We start from the raw sequence: 18837 nt of genomic DNA on the forward strand, positions 1-18837 counted from the left end.
GAGAAGGAGAAGGAAAAGAAAGAGAAAAAAATAAAAGAAAAAGATTAACCCGCGCGAAAAGTATCTATTTTCTCTGTTTTATTTTCCCCTCTCTCACCCTCAACCCTTTTTTTATCTCCTTTTCCTCCTGTCTTCTTTCCATCCCCTCCCCTCTCCGTTTCTCGTTTCCTCGATCCTTTTCCCTGGTGTTTGATGGTCGACAGTCTTTTACTTTTCTATTTCTTAATCCTTTGATCCTAGAAGCTTATGTGCACAGAGAAAGAAAGTCCGTTCGAGGTTGCACCCAGACAGAAAGTTTCAACGGAAGTTTCATGATTTAGAGAGACACGTTTCTCGCGAGTATTTCGACTTATATACTTTACAACGAATCCTTTCGACCGATATGTACTTTCCGATCCTTTCTTTCTTTCTTCCTTCTCTCTCTCTCTCTCTCTCTCTTATTCTCTCTATATCTATGTCTATCTCTATCGAAGCTATTAAATTTAAACGTTGTTACAAACGAACGATAACGTTCGACCAATTCGTTTTATAATTTCTTTATCTCGTCTTTCACTCGATTTCTCGAACGTATCCATACACATGTCCAAATAAAAAAATCGATAAGTAATCGATCGAAGCAAACTAAAAATGTTTTAATCAGCATTACGAGTGGATAGAGCACTCGACGTGAAACGTCTTCAAACGTTAAAGACGTCGTCGTGTCTCGTAATTTGATTTTCGTTCGTATCTTATAACGTGCGAGAAACCGACAGGTGAATTTCCGAGTGTGGTGACGATGCCGGTTATACGCTACGCGCGTGTTACGCGAGTAACTAAATTAGCATTAGTTTCTAAAATTCCCCTTCTCCTTCTTCCTCTATCTACCACCTTTCCCGAAGGAATTGCTTCTCGAAGTACTGAGAAAACACTTTTGTATGGATACTTAGTTAGGCTGCTTAAACTACGCTGTATGCAACCTTTTGACTTCGTCGAAAAGGTAAGAAAATTATCGGATCGAAACGTCCTTGCCAATTACTCACTATTTTATTCACTCGTGGCAAATCCGTATTCCGCAATTAACGAGAACCTTAGCCGATAACTTTAAAGACTTAATTATAACTATTTCGACGCGTTAACGTTTCATTTTCCGAGGATAATTTAACGATCAGTAAAATTAATTGAATTTCAATAATTAATTAAACAGGGAAGTTTATATTCTTTGTGAAAGAGAAATTAAAATTTTGGTTAAGAAGAAGAAGAAGAAGAAGAAGAAGAAGTAGTCAAGAAAGAAAGAGAAAAAAAATAGTTATCATTCTTTAACGATCTTAAACGATCGTCAACGCGTCGAACATATCGCGTTTAACAGCCACACCCTTCGCAAGAAATATCAACCGGCCATATGATAGCCATTACAAGGTGAACTCGAGGAGAAACCATCCGAAGCTTCTCCGGTCCTCTTTACTAGAAGAGAAATAAAAGCTTCTTCTCTTTCTTTCTCTCTATCTCTCTCTTTCTCTGTAAGAAAGGAGGAAGGTCGGTGGAAGCTCACGAAGGAAAGGAAGAAACTTAACGCTACGTGGCAAATCACGAGCAACGAGGAAATCTCAAGTAGAGAGAACGGCCTTTCTTTCTTTCTCTCGGATTTTCCTTCGCAGTAGTAAAAACGACCCTCGGAGGCAGCACCGTGGAAAAACGATTTAAAGAGTTGTTTTATTTCCGGCTACCTTCCGAACGTGAGATCTTCTCGATCTTTGATTTTTATCTTAGCTATCGATCGATTCAGAAATAGATAAAGATGGAGATAGAGATAGAGAGAAAGATAAAAGTCGACAAGCGTAAAGCATTGTTTAAACGGTATTTAAAGGATGCAAATTTTTGTTTGTTATCCACAAATTCAATTTTGCATAACATATAGAAAGAGAAAGGGAGAAAGGGAGAGAAGAAGAGAAAGAGAGAGAAAGAGAGAATATAGAGGAACATTTTCGATAAAAGCTAGCACGCGTCCTTCCAAAACGTTGTCGGCTGTACAAAACGGTGCGTCGAAATGGGTAGTGTCGCTGACAGATTGGGTCCAGTTGCGGTGAGCGAAAATATGGCGGCGAAATTCGTACAAGCGAAGGGGAAGGAGAGAAGAGGGGAGTTAGGGGCAGGCCGCAATCGGCAAAATTGCGACGTAAAAGCCGCGGGCTGGTCCGGCTGCTCGGAGAGAACGCGCGACATTGCGTGGTCCAGGCGCGGTTCGACGATAATGAAACTATCGTGGTCGGTGCTGTGACGTTATAAAAAAGGAAAAAAGAAAGAGAGGGGAGATACGAGAAAGAAAAAAGAAAGAGAGAAGAAAAAAGAAAAAAGAAACAACGTAGAGGAATCTCTGCGTGCGTAGTAACGACGTGCTATAAAGGTGTTTAAAAGGGGTACCGAGCGAAATCACTTACGACGAGATTACAAACTGAGGTTAATATGTTGAAACTTTAACACGTAACAAAAATCGTTAAACTCTTTTTCTTCTTCTTCTTCTTCGACAAGACAGTAGTTGCTTCTTCCTATTATTTAATGAGAGAAAGAGGGAGAGAAAGAGAGAGAGAGAGAAAGTAGAAAAAAAGTGGAAAAGCTTCTTTCACTTTAGTTTCTTCTCTCTTTTAATTGCTTTTAACCAAAGCTAATATCCTGCGGTCATGGCTCTACAAGACAGTGGAGTTACCAACGTCATCAACGGATCAGAAACTACTTTTCGCTCTTGTAAACACCCCACTGAATTTCGTCTTAACAGCCGTCTCTCTTCGACACTTTTCTCCCCTTCTAACTCGGCCGTATACACACTGTCAGCCGGTTAACGTGTTGGTTCCTCCTCCTCCTCCTCCTCCTCTTTTCTTCCACGGTTTTTTTTCTCTTTCGCCATCATTCTCTTCGCACTTCTACACACACACACACTTTCTCTCTCTTCTTCTTTCTCTCTCTCTCTTTGTCTTCCTTTTTCTTGTTTCCTTTACTCCTTCCGCGAGACGGAACATTTCGCGTAGCTTTCGTGGACTCTAAGAAGCAGTCAACCGCGTGGAAACTCGAAAAAGCTCGCCAACTCTATAACCGTCTTAGTTTTAGTATCCTCTTATGCTTTTTCTTTAACACTTTTCTCTTATTTTTCTTCTTCTCCAACACCTCTCCCCCTCTTCTCTCTTTATTTTTTCCCTCTTCTTCGTCCTTGCGTGTACGCTCGCGCGTGTACTCCTTCTTCGTGCGTTCACGAAACAAAAAAAAAAAAGATACAAAAAGAAGAAGAAGAAAAAAAAAGGGAACGTTTGTAACAGATGCTTTTCCACGCATCCATGCGATGCAATAATCTCGATGCAAATGCGTCCACTGACTTTTACTAAATTTTTACTTCTTTCTTCTTCGTCTCCTACATCTTCTTCTTCTTCTTCGTCTCCTACATCTTCTTCTTCTTCTTCTTCTTCTTCTTGTCTCCTACATCGCGAATTATTTATTCCTCTCACCTCCGAGAAAACATCGACCCACTCGACGCAATTTATACGCTTACCGGCGTTTCGCCTCAAGACTAAAATTATAAACACAACATTGGAATACATTTCTTTTCTTTCCTTTTCTTTTCTTTTCTTTTCTTTTTTCTTTATTCCTTTTTTTTCGTTTATTCGCAATTCACTGAATTTTTCTTTCATTCTTTCTCCTTCTCTATCTTTGTATCTCTCTCTTTTCCTCTCTCCCCCTTTTTCTCTGTTCAAATATTTATGCTTCTCGTAGTCGTAACGAAAGAAATCATAATAATAATAATAATATAATAATATAATAGAAATATGTATGGGTATTAATATTTTATTCAAATCAATTGTTCTACGAATGATTAATCGGAAAATGTGTTTTGCTCGAATGCTCGAGGAGTACATCTCTACGTGTTGGAAAATGAAATATCGTTAGAACAATGGTAATTTATATGCGATACAAACTGCATTGCAAAAGCCGAAGGGATCAATATCGATCCTATCGATAGAGCAAGAGAGAACGACATGGAGGTACGACAGAAAGAGAGAGAGAAAGAGAGAGAGAGTGAATGAGCAAGGAGCGAAGAGGAGAGGAAGCGTCGAGTCCTCGTTTGTTCATCGTATTTAATTTTGCGCGTCCATCTTGTACCCGTTCGAGAGACGAATTGCCCCGGAAAGCGAGAGACAAGCGTACTGCGGGATGCTTTATCGCGTCCGGTCGATGCGGCCGGGTTTCATCGCGTTCGTGGAAACGTATCGCTTGGTCGAACCGGAAAAACAGAAAAAAATACAAAACAAAAAAAATCCTATATTCCGGGGAGAATCGTAATCCTACTCGTCAAGCTCGTTTTGACGTGTGTACGTGACGGACGATTACAACGAGATTCCAACACCTGTTTAGTTCGTCCGATCAACCAATCGAACGTATCATCTCATATTACACACGACCCTCATTGTAATCTCTTCCACAATTTATTACATTTCTTTTTTTTTTTTTTTTTGATGTCTCTCTTCATTTTCTATTTTTTTTTCTCTTTTCTTCTCTTTCCTTTCTTGTCTCCTTTTTTCTTGTTTTCTTTCCTTTCACGTACATTCCAAACAAACATTTCCTTCGAACGATCCATTAGCTATTAGAGAAAGAACCGGAACGGTATTTTAGCATTATCCGATGTATTTGTTTAACTTATGTAAGAATCCAACGAGAAAATGGCTTTGAGATGGAATATTAACATTTGATCTTCGCTTTCTAGCGTTGAAAGTAAATGGAGCGCAAAAGAGTTATCGGGATAGTTCGTGCGTGAGAACTGGGAGGAATCTTTTCCGTTTGTTCTGATAGCTAATAAAGTATATCACGATATTAGTTGCCATCTCCTTGGGGAAGTATTACGAGGGTAGACAAATTTCTCGCTTGGGAAATATGGATTATTTTGTTTTATCTTTTCTTTTTCTTTTTTTTTTTCAAGATACGCAGCATGACGAGAAAAGAAAGAAGAAAAAAAAAGAACAAAAAAAAAAAAGAAAAAAAAAAGAAAGAAACGTGATCGAACCCCTGCGACATTTTCTTTTTTTTTTTCTTCTTCTTTTTTTTTCTTTTATCTCCCCTCCTCCTGTCTTTCTGCATTCTTTCTTCCCTGCAATTTTTTCTCTCCCTCTTTTATCCCTCTCCCGTTGCAATTTTGACAGAACCATGCGTATAAGTCGCGTTCATGATCGATTCCACGAAGATTTACGTTCGAGTTTGTCGCGTTTCGAATACGTTATTGCCGATCGACCGAAGAATATTTTCCACGAAAGTATTTCGCGTCGTTCTTCTTCGAAAAAGGGACTCGAAAAATTTATTGCGCACCGGCAATAAAGATGCCTTTCCGTTCTGACACCAGCCCCTTTCCCTCCCTCTCTCCCTTCTCCTCTCTTGTCCCCTCTTGCTCCCTTGTGAATCATGTTACCGAAATCCTAGTCGGGGCTGCTTTATCGCCCTTTACGTATAGTTGTAGTTTCTTTTTCTCTTTGCTTTGATTTTCTTTTCCTTTCTTTTCGTTTTTCTTTTTCGTTTTACTTTTTTCTTTCTTGTTCTGTTTCTTCCTTTCCACCCCCTTCGACGATCGTTTCGATAAACTCCGCTTTACGATTTCTACGAATTTACCGAATACTATAACTTGCGCGCCCTTGGTTGTTATTACTTGTCGACCAAAGTTTCTTATTTTTTTTTTACTCTTTCTTTTTTCTATTGTTTTTGTTTTTGTTTCTTTTCTTGTCCTTCTTTTCGTTTTACACGAAACAATATTTTCTTTTTCTTTTCTTTTTTTTTTTTTTGCTCGCCGTACATATTAAATAAGTACATAAATGTTCGGCGAATTTTTTCCTGGGTGGTATCATCGATGATAAAGCTCGTAGAAACGTACACTGTTACGGCGATGCAAGAAGAATTAGCCTATTGACTCGCTGTCAAATCGCACTTTCAACTCAGGATATTCACCTCGTGGAGCCATCGTTCTATATAAAGAGTAAGCGAAAAAGAGATAGATAGAGAGAGAGAAAGAGAGAGAGAGAGAGAAAGAGAATTCAGGGTCCGTATTATTACGTGGGAGTGCATTTGCCAGATTAAAATGCTATTGGGGTGCATCGAAACGCTTGTAAATATGCGCTCGCAGATCTGTATGCGTGCGTGCGTGCGTGCGAAACGGATATCCTAGACCGACGATCGGAGAATAAAATTCGATCCATTTGGTGGGGAGCTGAACAATCCGCTGAGAAAAACAAACGTTTCGTAGTGGGCTTATTTCTCGTTGATGGCTCGTTCGAAACAGTGAAGTTAGGCGAATCGTGACTAGGTGAATAAAAGAAAGATGCTTCTAACGTTCGAACGAATAATCAGGAATGCTCGCGTAATCATCTCGAGTCGATCGAGCAACTTCCATCTTCTTTTTATCTTCCTCCTTTTTCTTCCTTTTTTTATCGGCCATTTTTTGCCTAGCTACTGCTACCACTTCTGATTTCCCGACCTTTAAATCAATGCACGCTATGCATTCAGCTAACGATCTTCTATCGGAAAAACGAACAAAAACTAGACTTTGGATTAACAATGAGTGAAGCAACTAAGCTATATTTTCAATAGAATTTTTCTTTTTTTTATACATATCTTATATATAAATATGTATATAAATATATTTATATATAGATAGAAAGCAGTTAGATACGAAAGTAATTATGTGGAATTTAAATTTATATATATATATATATATATATATATATATATATATATATAAATTTATATATATATATATATATAAATGCGCATACACATACATGTGCACGTAATTACGTATCGCTAAGTAACTTTAAGTGTTCTCGAAAATGTTCGATAATCGACGTGACGTTGATTATATGCATACAAGGAAAGAGGAAACGTTAGTGAATTCACACAGGGTGAATACGAAAATGGCTGTCTACTTTCCATATTTATAGGATGGGTGAGGGTGGGGACTGGATGAGCGCCCCACACATTGGCGTAGATACCCCTCGTAGTAGGACCTCTTTAGAGACAGTCTACCCCTCAACGACACAAGGGTCTCCAACCCTCCGACAAACCGAATCCTCCTTCTCTCTTCCTCCCTCACCTTCTCTTCCTCCTCTTCCTGTTCCTACTCCTACTTGCTCTTTGCTACGAAGCACTGAAGCTTCGACCAAGCCGTATAACGCAAACAGTATTATCGTAGACGGTTCGTCGGATTATCGCGACCGTTCGTAATTCGATTCGTCGAAGGAAATTAATGCCCTCTATGTCTCTTCCTGTGTCTACGTATTTCATCTTAAATTTATCTATTAGTTATATCTTCCGTTCTCTCTTTATCGATACAGAGAAAAAAAAGGAAAGAAAAAAGTAGAAAGAGAGAGAGAGAGAGAGAGAGAAAGAAAAAAGAAACGAAGTCGTCCATACGTCGACAAGATTTTTAATTAAATCTGCGAAACTCGATACCGGCGGCACTTCATTCTAGATTGCTAAAGCAATGATCGACGATCCAATAACGATACTCGAAAGCATGATAACAGATACCGTCGCGTTTGACCGCGAAACTAGTTCGATACGCGTAGCTTTTGTGAAAGTCGAGAGATTTCCGAACGTGAAATAATAAGAAGAAAACAAGGTAGAAAGAACGGAAGAACGATATACGAAAGACAGAGAAAGAGAGAGGAGAGAGGAAGATCGAGAGAATTGGGGAAGAGAGGAATCTCGAGTCGCGAGGGGCCAACTGCAGGATGGTAAAAGCGCGAAGGCATTATCGAAGTTCGTTGGAGGAGTTTCCTCTTAACGAGGCGTTCCTCCCACTCGCGTAATTAAATTCCATCCCTCTGGCAGGCATCGAGTGTGCAAGCAAGCAAGCAAACAACCAAGCAACCAACCAAGTCAGGCTCCGTGTGCCGTTCTTTCACGCGAGAAGAAGAAGAGAAAGAGAAAGAGGAAGAGGAAGAGGAAGAGGATTTTTTCAACGTCGACGTCTAACGCCATTTCTTATTCACTCAGTTTCTCTCTCTCTTTCTCTCTTTCTCTCTCTCTCTCTCACTTTTTTCTTTTTCTTTCTTTTTCTTGTCCTCTGCGAATCGACCGCATTCTTCGGTAGATATCAATATCTTTTCCGTTTGGCGGAAAAAAATGTCAGGTCAGCTCTCCGGAGAGCGAGAAGAGAAAGTGCGAAGAGAAAGAGAGGAAGGATGGAAGAAAGAAGAAGGTGATATTCTTTCGGGAGACCTCATTCTCATCTTTCCCTTTCTTTTCCTCGCGTGAAAACGTTTTACTCAGCTACTATTCACCTGCTCTGGTATATTCCATTTGATATCAAGCCACGATTTTCCAAAGCCGATGAAAACTCTCGAACCCCGAGGATATATTGTATGCGTTACTCTTTCTCTCTCTCTCTCTCTCTCTTTTCTATTTCTGGTGCAGGTGTGCGCAAAGAGAAAAGGATGATGCGAGAAGAGAGAAAGAGAGAAAGAAGAAGAACACAGAGGAGACAACGTGTATCGCCATGGGGTTGGCACCAGGCATTGATTAATGGACTTCTTGCTGAAGTACGCGAGCGCGTTTCGAAGCTAGTGAAAAAAATTGCTCAACTGCAGTCGAGAGGACAGGGGCGCATATACAACGAGAACGACAATGACAACGACGACTACGACTACGACTACGACTACGACGACGACGACGACGACGACGACGACGACGACGACGACGACGACGACGACGACGACGACGACGACGACGACGACGACGACGACGACGACGACGACGACGACGACGACGACGACGACGACGACGACGACGACGACGACGACGACGACGACGACGACGACGAGAACGCTAGCTAGGACAAAAGCATGCTCGATTAATCGGAGTCGTTCCACGCGCCTCCGTGATCGTTCGGTCCATTGTTGTTGTTTAATCGCGAGCGAAGAGTAACGTTGGCGGTTGATTAAGAACTCGTTGAATCGATACTGACGCTCGTTTATCACGAGATCGTATGCTCTACCTACCTACCTACCTACCTACCTACCTACCTACCTACCTACCTACGTATCTATCTATGTATCTACCTATCCACCTGCCTATCCTCGTCATTTTTGTTCTTATCCGTTTTGTTTTTTATCATGTACGAGTTTGGGATGCCACTCGCGAATTTTTCTTTACGGATTTATTAATCCCCGTAATTGAGTTCGTTTATCAATAAACCAGGGGAAACTTATTCGATAAAATTAATAATGTGTATTGTAACGTGTTCTTCTTTTTCTTTTTTGCTTTTTCGTTTTATTTTATTTTATTTTATTTTTTTTTTTCGAGTAAATAATTTTGCACAACCACAAGCAGGTAATCGTGTTTGATATCACTTTGTATTTTATAGATAACTAAGAGCACTTCTCTCTCTCTCTCTTTTTTTTTGTCTCTTTATCTCCGATGAACCAATACTACATTCTTTTATATACGCAAGCATCGGCTTGTTGTTGATTATTTTCAAAATAGAATTAACGATGAACGTACAACGTATGCGACCACAGAACATGCCTTTTATATCGTACGATAAACGAATCGTCAAAATGAAACGAGTTCGTTTTTACGACGAGTATTTCCCGCTTTTTACTTCTTTCGTTGCATCAATAGCGATATATCGATTTGCGTTTTGCTTCTCCACGAAAGGATCAACTTGAGGGTAAATACAATCACGTTTTCAATGTTCTCGGAGATAATAATAAACCGTATGCACTTTCTCTCTCTCTCTCTCTCTCTCTCTCTCTCTCTCTCTTTATCTATCTATCTATCTGTCTCTATATCTATCTCTCGTACAAGCACACACGCGGATCATCGTCGATACAGTCGAAGTTCCGTAACTAAAATATAAATATGCCGAGTCGAGTGCACGTTAATGTCGGATCCATATAAACGAGGAAATATTACCTATCCACCACCTACTCGTTAAAAATATTTTCAGATGTGACGATCGTACATATCGAGTCCTCTAAAATATCGATTATATATCGGAGTATTTCCCTTATAGAATAGAATCAAAATCTCTACGTACCCCCTCTGGCAAATAATAATATTAACGTCCATTAACTTCGCTATCACTGCCGCAAATTGAAGTTGATAATTAACGACGGAGTGAGTCGCATCTAGCTATGTATTACGAGTTTCATTATGGAACTAATTAACGTAAACTAGGGCCGAGTCGTGCATATTTAATAGCAAAACTTTACAGGGCAAAATGTATAACGCATAACGCATTCTTCGCCGTTAAACTTTCCGCAGAGAGGAGCCTTTAATTTAATTAACTGGTAAACCCGTTCAACAAACGACTTTCCGTGAAAATAATTTACGTTTTAGAAGCGGACGCGCCTATTTTCTCCAAGATCAATCGTGTATTCCAAGAATTTTATGTGCTCGTAAGTGAGTAAGTACCTATATCATTCATGGATACCTTGCTATTCGATTGTTACAGGATCACGGATCGAAGAAGCTCGGATCGATAGGTGGACGTCGTGATATCGTGATATCGAGCCGATCGACGTTCTCTCGAATGGGCTAAGAGCCGAAAATCGTTACTCCCTGGAAACGCCGAGGCTCTACATCGCCCCTAATTGACAGGAAGAAAGATAGAGAGAGAGAGAGAGAGAGAAAGAGAGAGTAGAAGAACGAGAGAGAGAGAAAGAGGAGAAGAAGAACCGACAAGCTGGAAACTCAAGCGTAGAGTCAAGAAATACGGAAGAGGATAGAGAAGGAAGAAGAGTAAGAAGAAAAGGAAGAAGAGAAGAGAACGAGGAGATATCTGGAGCGGCGTTTGAAATTTACGAGTGACTCGGTGCTCTTGCAAGTGTAATAGTATCTACGAACGAGAGAGATAGAGAGACGAAAGAAAGCAAGAGAGAGAGAGAGAGAGAGAGAGAGAACGAGAAGCACATGGCATAACAAATGGTCGCCCGTAAAACCGGCTCGCGACTGTGAAACGACACCGGAAGTAGCCAGCCAAGAAATACACGAGATACCTAGAGCGATTCGTACGATACTTTCGTATCCTCTCGATAGTTTGGTGACTTCTTCAAAAGTAAAACTCAATATTTAAAAGAAAATTTGTTCATCAAATTTCTTATAAGAACGACGATATGATTTCCGTTTGTCGTAAGGAAATCATGAGTGGACGTACTCGTTGATACCAATAAGAAAAGATTTTTTAATCGTTCGCGGATTTGCGATAATTTCTGTCGAATTTTCTCTCTCTTTTTTTTTCTTTTTATTTATTTATTTTTTTTTTGGAAAACGACATGAAGACCATCGGAATGGATAATCGTAGGTGAGCAAAAGTCGGAAAGAAATATTATAGAGAAAGGAAGAACAAAACAGGAGGAGGAGGAGGAAGAGGAGGAGGAAGAGGAAGAGAGGAAGAAGAAGAAGAAGAAGAAGAAGAAAAAGAGGAAGAAAAAAAGAGGAGGAGGAGGAGAAGAAGGAGGGAGAATCATCATCGGGTCCAACAGAGCCAGATGGGTTAAAGGCGAAGCGCAATGGAAGGCGCGATTCCGTGCCGGTGGATGCAAAAGGGCGCTGTTCGCGTTGCAACCGCTGCCCTTTCGGAAGCGCAACAAGTGACAACGCCGTGTTACTACTACTGCTGCTGCTGCTGCTATTACTGTTACTCCTCCTCGCTCAACAGACGTCATCGGCTTTATCCAGCAAGGAGTCGAGAGGATTCGATCCCGTCGACTTGAACAAAGAGAAAGATAGGAATATAGAAAGATAGAAAGATAGAGAGAGAGAGAGAGAGAGAGAGAGAGAGAGAGAGAGACAGACGGGTCAAGAATCGTTGGCAAGCTCCGTTAACAGCGGACCTACTGGGATGAACTTCTTACGAGCTATCCAAAGAAGATTATTTCCTTCTTCGTCCTCCTCATCCTCATCCTGCTCTTTCACGCAGAAATAGGAACGGCCGAGTGTCCATGGCGACTTTGTCCTAAGAGACTCGATGAAACTACGTCGGGGAGAGAGACGATTGCCGAGAATCTTAGAGGATTCTTGGTCCGGAATCCCTTGGACTGTGCCTTGAATCTTTCTTACGGTAGACGACAGCTTCTCGTCTGATCTCTCAACGAGGTTCACGAGAAGTAAAAGAAAGAAAGACAGAGAGAAGGAGAGAAAAAGGAAGGGAAGAAGAAGAAATAAAGGAGAAAGAAGAAGAAGGAAAAGGAGGATCGGCAGGATTTTTTTCTCTTGTATCTTTTTCACCTTCTTTTTTTTACCCACTTTGTCGTCCGCTTTCTCCTCGTCGTCGTCGTGTCTCCTATAGTGATTTCGTTTTTCGTCGTCGTCGTCGTCGTCGTCGTCGTCGTCGTCGTCGTCGTCGTCGTCGTCGTCGTCGTCGTCATCGTCGTCGTGGTGGACGATGGTGATGAAAATCTCCGCTGTCGAAGCTGGCGTCGCTCTGTTGGGCGCCGTCGGTTCACGTTGCGTCGTAAAGCAGGCGACGGTGAAGCGATGCGTCGCGGCGCTCCTTCTCGTCTCCATCGCGAGCATCTTTTATTACACGCACTACGTCATCAGCAGTCCTCTCTCCAGGTGAGTTATCTTCGTTTTCTTTCTTTCTTTCTTTCTTTTTTGTTCTTTTTTCTTCGTTTTTCTTTGTATTTTTATTAAAAAAAAATTTTTTTTCCCTTTGCATAACACTCCTTCCCAATCCCCTAGCCGTCCGTTTTAGTTTTATTCTAAACGTTCCGCCGCAATCGTTCTCGTTTTGTAATTGAAAAAATAAATCGGTTTGTAATCTATAAACGCATATGCGTATGTACCCTATGGGTATATTTATATCTATATCTATATCTATATCTATATTTATATTTATATGTATGTGTATATATATATATATATATATATTTATTTCAGAGCACGAAATTTTTCGATTTCCATCGAGTTTCGAACGGGAAACGCAGTACGGACAAAATCTGTAAACGTTGGCCGCGTGTATGTTTCGCTCATTTGCAAGTAAATTGCTCGTTTGCAGATTCGCGTACGAATTGTATGTATGATTTTAGCATCGCCCGGTGGTCGGTCTTTCGAAAGACCATAGTATGGAATACTCCGAAACTAGTATACAACTGAACGAACGCTCTGCCGAGATTTTGATTAAAATTACGCGACTATACGAAATCGAATTGAATTCGAACAGACCGTACTATGTATAGATGCCCGACGAGAAAAATTGCTATGGACGACCAGTGACGATTCTCTCGATTAACAACGAACATTTCGAAAAATAATGAAAAAACGATCGACCGTATCGCTCTCCCTTCCTCCCACTCTATATTTTAATCGAATTTAATCTTTTTCTAAGCGTCGTTCGTTCAATTGTAATGCTTACGCGCTTACTTGCAATTAAGAAATTTCAAAGAGAGAGAACTTGAGAGTTTGGTTGAGCTCGTTCAAGTCGTTCGCGTTGATTCGTCGATTTTGCTTGATGGTTTTTAATTGCCACGTGTCCAAAGGGGAGGAGAACAGGGGAGGGAGAAAAAGAGGGAAAAAACAGATTAATTACGTGTAAACTCGAGTTGGCCGCTTTCCCTTTGACCGTTGACCAGAGTTCGCCGCAGCAAACTCGCAAAGTCTTGGGTCCGTTGTTCGTTGCGTCCGACGTTATTTCCAGTGAGGGAATCGGATGGGTTCGCCAATGGTGAATGTCCAACCACCGTAGCGTCTCGCATAAAGTCCCGTAAACTTCGTTCAACTTCGTACACGAGTTCGTAAGCGAAGGCACAGCAATTAAACGTTTTCTCCGCGTTCGCGTCTCCCTTTCGTCTCCTTCTATCTTTTTCTGTCCGTTTTCTTTTTCCTTTTTCTTTCTCTTTCTCTTTCTCCTCGTCTCAATGACGTGTGGCTCCCTTTCAACGTCGAGTGACCCTAGCAGCGGTCAACCGCCTCTTTCTTTTGCGGCCTTCTCCGCTCGGAACCGTGTTTTTATACGGATGAAAAGAGGACGCTCGCGTCTCTCGTGTAATACACGTCGACGCCCATGGAAAAACGCTTCGTCGCCTCTATATTAAAACGATGAGAAAGAGAAAAAGAAAGGAGGAGAAAGAAAGGGATAGATAGAGAGAATAAGAAAAAGTATAGGTATGGATAAAGTGATTTTATCGGGAACAACAAGAAACTAAATAAAGTTACTTCGATACGAGTATGTAGATATGTATAGTGAAAGGGATAAACATAGAGAAAGAGAGATAGTGAGAGAGAGAGAGAGAGAGAGAGAGAGAGAAAGAGAAGCTAGATAGATAGATAGATAGATAGATAGATAGATAGATAGATAGAGATAAGACCGAGAAATACTGACTGACGTTGTTCGAGAAAATTAATCGATAATATTCTCCCATATCATTTCCATATCTTTGAAACATCAGAATATCTTTTGGCCTGAAACCGTTATATGATATATATATATATATATATATATATATATATATATATATATATATATATAGTAGGTTTGAGAGCACAAAGTCGTGGCTTGATGATTTCCTCTCAGTGAAATCCAGTAGAAACGACGTTACTTCCCCGTTAATATAAACGCAAGCAGAATTCGAGGATATCTCTGAAAGCCGAAACTACGAACTGGCGAACTAAACGCGAGGACGAGTAGTTTGTGGACTCGGCAAATTGGTGGGTGCCTTCGACCGAGCCGACGACCCAATTTAAATCAGGATATACGCACGTACTACACCCTCGTCTGGCACCCACACACGTCATATATTTCCGTAATGTAACCGGTCTAATCCCAATTTTCCTCGATCTCTACGACGACTCTGGGGCTTCGTCCTAATAGTCGTCCGCGGCAGAGACACGAATGAGAGAAATTGAGAGAGAAAGAGAAAGAGAGAGAAAGGGGGTTGGGGAGAGCCGAAGGGGTAGTCTTCTCTCCACAGTTAATTAGAGGAGTCGAATGACCCAGAGAGTCACGCCGGTATTCATCTTGACTCGATATGAACGCGGAGTCTGCCTTATGCAAGATAATCAGATGTTTGAATAGATATGATGTTGTCTATCTCTATGTCTATGTCTGTCTATCTCTCTCTCTCTCTCTCTCTCTCTCTCTCTCTTTCTTTCTCTTTCTTCACATTTATTTTTAACTAAAATATTTCCACCCGAATGAAATAATTTATCTCGAACAATTCTATAACGATTTCTTCTTGTTCATTAAATTTAATCAGATCTCAACGAGAAACTATTAATGAATTTAATTAGAAGAGCATCGATCCTTCTTTATTCCAGCCGAAAAGCTTCACTCGAGCGAATAGTTCTCTCGAATTCTCGTCCGACTATAAACTCGGACTTCCAACAGTTGGATTTAGATCGGGATCGAAAGTTTCGTCTTGTACGGATTGGTGGTCAGCCTTTCCAAGTGTTTAGACGTTAAGATCCTAGTGATTTATGCGAGTCAAACAGAAATTGATTTTGAACGAGCGGATGTAGGAAATAATCTTTGGTTACGTTTACGTTTCCATTTCAGAATGTTTTTCTTGTAACGAGATGTATTATTCGTCGACGATTCACCGAATAATAAATGTTTTAATGTTTTAATGTGGTATCTGAAAACTTTTAACGTTCTATCTTTTTTTTTTATGTATATATATATAAAAATAAATAGAAATTTATATTTCGATGTTTTAATCCGTATCGTCTATAATTCTGTTCGCTAAAGCGGGTCGCGAACGATCTCGTTTCGATAAATATCTTCGCTCTTTAAAGCGGAGGCATCATCTCACCGTAAATCGATGTTCTACCGATACAAGAGTAAATCAATCTTGAGGGATAATCTATGATCACGTGGATATTCTCTAAGCAATTCCAACTCCGGAATAATCCGTCGTCAATCACGAAACCTAATATCCCAACATAGACATTGACATACAATTTCGCATCCACGTTGGCAATCTCCTAACCAACCATGTGCCTCAAGCTAGATCGTTCTAGCTTTACCTTAACATCTGCGAAACTGAATCGACTGGACTCGGTGAATCAACATTAACGATACACAAGTCTTCCAGTCTGTATAAATCTTTACCGTAAACTAAATGACCAACGAAAATTTATCAACATTACGAATTCGAGAGATTCGCCGTTCTCTAAGAGAATCTCTGCTCTTCGAATCTCGTATACGAATCGAGTCGTTTTATTTCTTGTATTGACGTACTTCATTTGCTAGTATCTTTTTCAAGTTTTGAACGAGGAAAGAATTGTTTAAAAAAAAAAAGATAGAAAGAAAATTAGATAGATTTCATTTCGTTTCGTTTCATTTTATTTCATTTCATTTCATTTCATTTCATTTCATTTCATTTTTCTCGCCGACTAAAATATATCCAACATATGGACGGCACGATCGAATTTCGTTCTCCTTGAGACTCGTTGGGTATATCGCATTCGCATACGGTCGACGTATTCGAGAATGTTCGCGTACTCCAACAAGTTGATTCGGAGGCGTTAGAGCGAACATATTTTTCTCCCGCATCGAAGTCGAATCACGCGCGTAACCGTAATACTTACCGTCTTGCCTTCTTGCAAGAAGCAGTCGCGGTTTGACCTAGTTGGTATCGCGAGACTAAACGACGAAGAAGTATTATATTATTTCGCAATGAAAATATATTACTTTACCGTATAAATGTTATTACCGTCGGTTTATCGCCACGACGAATTGTTACGCGCATTTCTTAACCGAGCAAATCTTTTTTTTCTTCTTTCAATCTAAAAATATATGTATATAATATGAGATGATTAAAATTGATAACGAAGTCGATAACGTTCACAAATAATATAATACTTCGATGAAATAAATATAATAAAATACTCGAATGAAATAATCAACAATATTTCATAGAATACTATATTTTATCATTATTACTATTATTATTATTATTATTATTATTATTATTATTATTATTATTATTATTATTATTATTATTATTATTATAAAACTATAACAGGTGAAAGATCAAATATGATCGATCGAGCGTGTTTTCCATTGAATATCCGAAATCAAAGTGCGATCGACGTGCATCAAAAAAAAAAAAAAAAGAAAAGAAAAGAAAAGAAAAATAAATATGATACACGAAATAAAAGATTCAGACTGTTCAGAACGGAACCACAATCGCGTTTATGTCTTGAGGGGTGACTCTCGCGAACGTGCCCTGTACCAAGTTATTCGAAAGAGATAGAGATAGAGATACTGACTGTGTGGGTGGATTGAAAGAGAGAGATAGATAGACAGAGACAGAGAAACAGAGAGATGGAGACAGAGATAGATAGATAGATAGAGAGAGAGAAAGACAGTACTACTCAGAGCATTCCCTGTCGTGGGACACGAAATGCGGCCGGATGTTTGTCGCACGCCCAATCAGCGTCAATTCAAGCATCTACTCTCGACCAAGCCTTACGACAACGGCGGCGGCGCCTAACCTCGTCTCTACGAACGCATCCTGTCCTTTCTTACCAGTTCGACTTTTCCAACGTCTTTCGAAACGTCTCTTTCACGCCATTTTCCTTTCTTTTTTCTCCTTTTTTTTCTTCAACGTCTACCCCGTCGTTTTCGTTACGTACCCGGCTTGCCGGTATGTTTGCTCGTTCACGGTAAAGAACGGTTATTGGTGTTGAGCTAGAAAAAGGATATTTCGAAGAGAGGGAGAGAGAGAGAGAGAGAGTAAAAGGTTAGACGGAGACCAACGATCCAAATTAGTTTCGCGTCAAGGAGGACGAAAGAGAGAGAGAGAGAGAGAGAGAGAGAGAGAGAGAGAGAGAAAGATTTTCCCCATGAAAGTTCTACGCTTGTTTTCTTTATACAAAGAAAGACTTTCTCTGTTAACTCCTTGTAAGTTTATCTTTACATAGAACCCGAACGCGTGTTTCTGATGTACCGTGTAATATTTTATTTCTTTTTTACTTTTTTTTTTTTATTTATTTTTCTTTTTTTTCTTCTTGATTGTTTTCTTTTCTCTCTCTCTCTCTCTCTCTCTTTCTCCGGACAAATTAAAGTAATTCGAATAGTAGTGGTTTAGAAGAGAAATGAATGAGTATGTACTAATGGATAATTTTCAAAGACCGAAATCCGTATGTTGTGTTCGTTAGAACGCGAAGATCAGAAGTTAAGTATGACGAGTATCGTATCGTATAATTCGATGTAGCATTCGCCCTCCGGTAGAATTTCCATTCTTATTCAGATTCTCTCTTGGGAACTACTTGGCACGAAGTGCAACGTGTCAAGATGATAAGGCAGACAGCGTGCCGAAACTTAGTTCTCCTCATTTGCAAATTTCGTGTTCAAAGGTAATCCACGATTCGAGTACTTCCCGCTTCGTTTCTCAGTATCGCGTATATTACGCGCTCGTACATATACACACACACACATTTATATGTATAAATAAACATATAAATATATAAATAAATATATATATATATATATATATATATATATATACCTATTGTTGTTGAAATCGTCGATTCTTTGGAAATTTGTAATAGCAATAAATGTTTCGTACGATTCGTTGATAATTATCGTAAAACCGTGAAACGCGATTAGAGCTTGTATTATACGTTGTTTTCTCATTTTCATTCTGATAAACGTCGAACATAGGAAACGGTCTCGCTTTAAATTCACTGATTCGTCAATTTAAGCGTCAGATTTCTCCGGTGGTGCAAATTAAAAAGCGGGAGCCTCATAGTTTCGAATTAGTTAATTAAATTGTGGTTATTGCGGATCGTCAGCGGTGGAATGAGAGTAGGCGCACGCTTGATCCTACTACCAGCCAGACGAGAATATCAAGAATCGACTCGTCCGCGTATCCGATAGGAGTACGA

The 18837-nt window shown here is 39.9% G+C and overlaps 1 protein-coding gene across 6 annotated transcripts in view; it reads left to right on the plus strand.

Annotated features, from left to right (window-relative positions):
- The window catches only part of LOC127062568 (bifunctional heparan sulfate N-deacetylase/N-sulfotransferase), a 278099-nt gene that overhangs the window by 181289 nt on the left and 77973 nt on the right, over positions 1–18837 (plus strand). For 5 of the 6 annotated variants that reach the window (XM_050991036.1, XM_050991037.1, XM_050991034.1 and 2 more), the window contains one exon: positions 10457–12561. The exons of the other annotated variant lie outside the window; for it this stretch is intronic. In XM_050991036.1, the coding sequence (XP_050846993.1) occupies positions 12389–12561 (173 nt within the window). In that variant the 5' untranslated portion in view covers positions 10457–12388. The remainder of the gene's footprint in view (positions 1–10456; positions 12562–18837) is intronic. 6 annotated transcript variants of the gene reach the window in all.

Source organism: Vespula vulgaris, chromosome 3 (assembly GCF_905475345.1).
Source record: "Vespula vulgaris chromosome 3, iyVesVulg1.1, whole genome shotgun sequence".
NCBI lineage: Eukaryota > Metazoa > Arthropoda > Insecta > Hymenoptera > Vespidae > Vespula > Vespula vulgaris.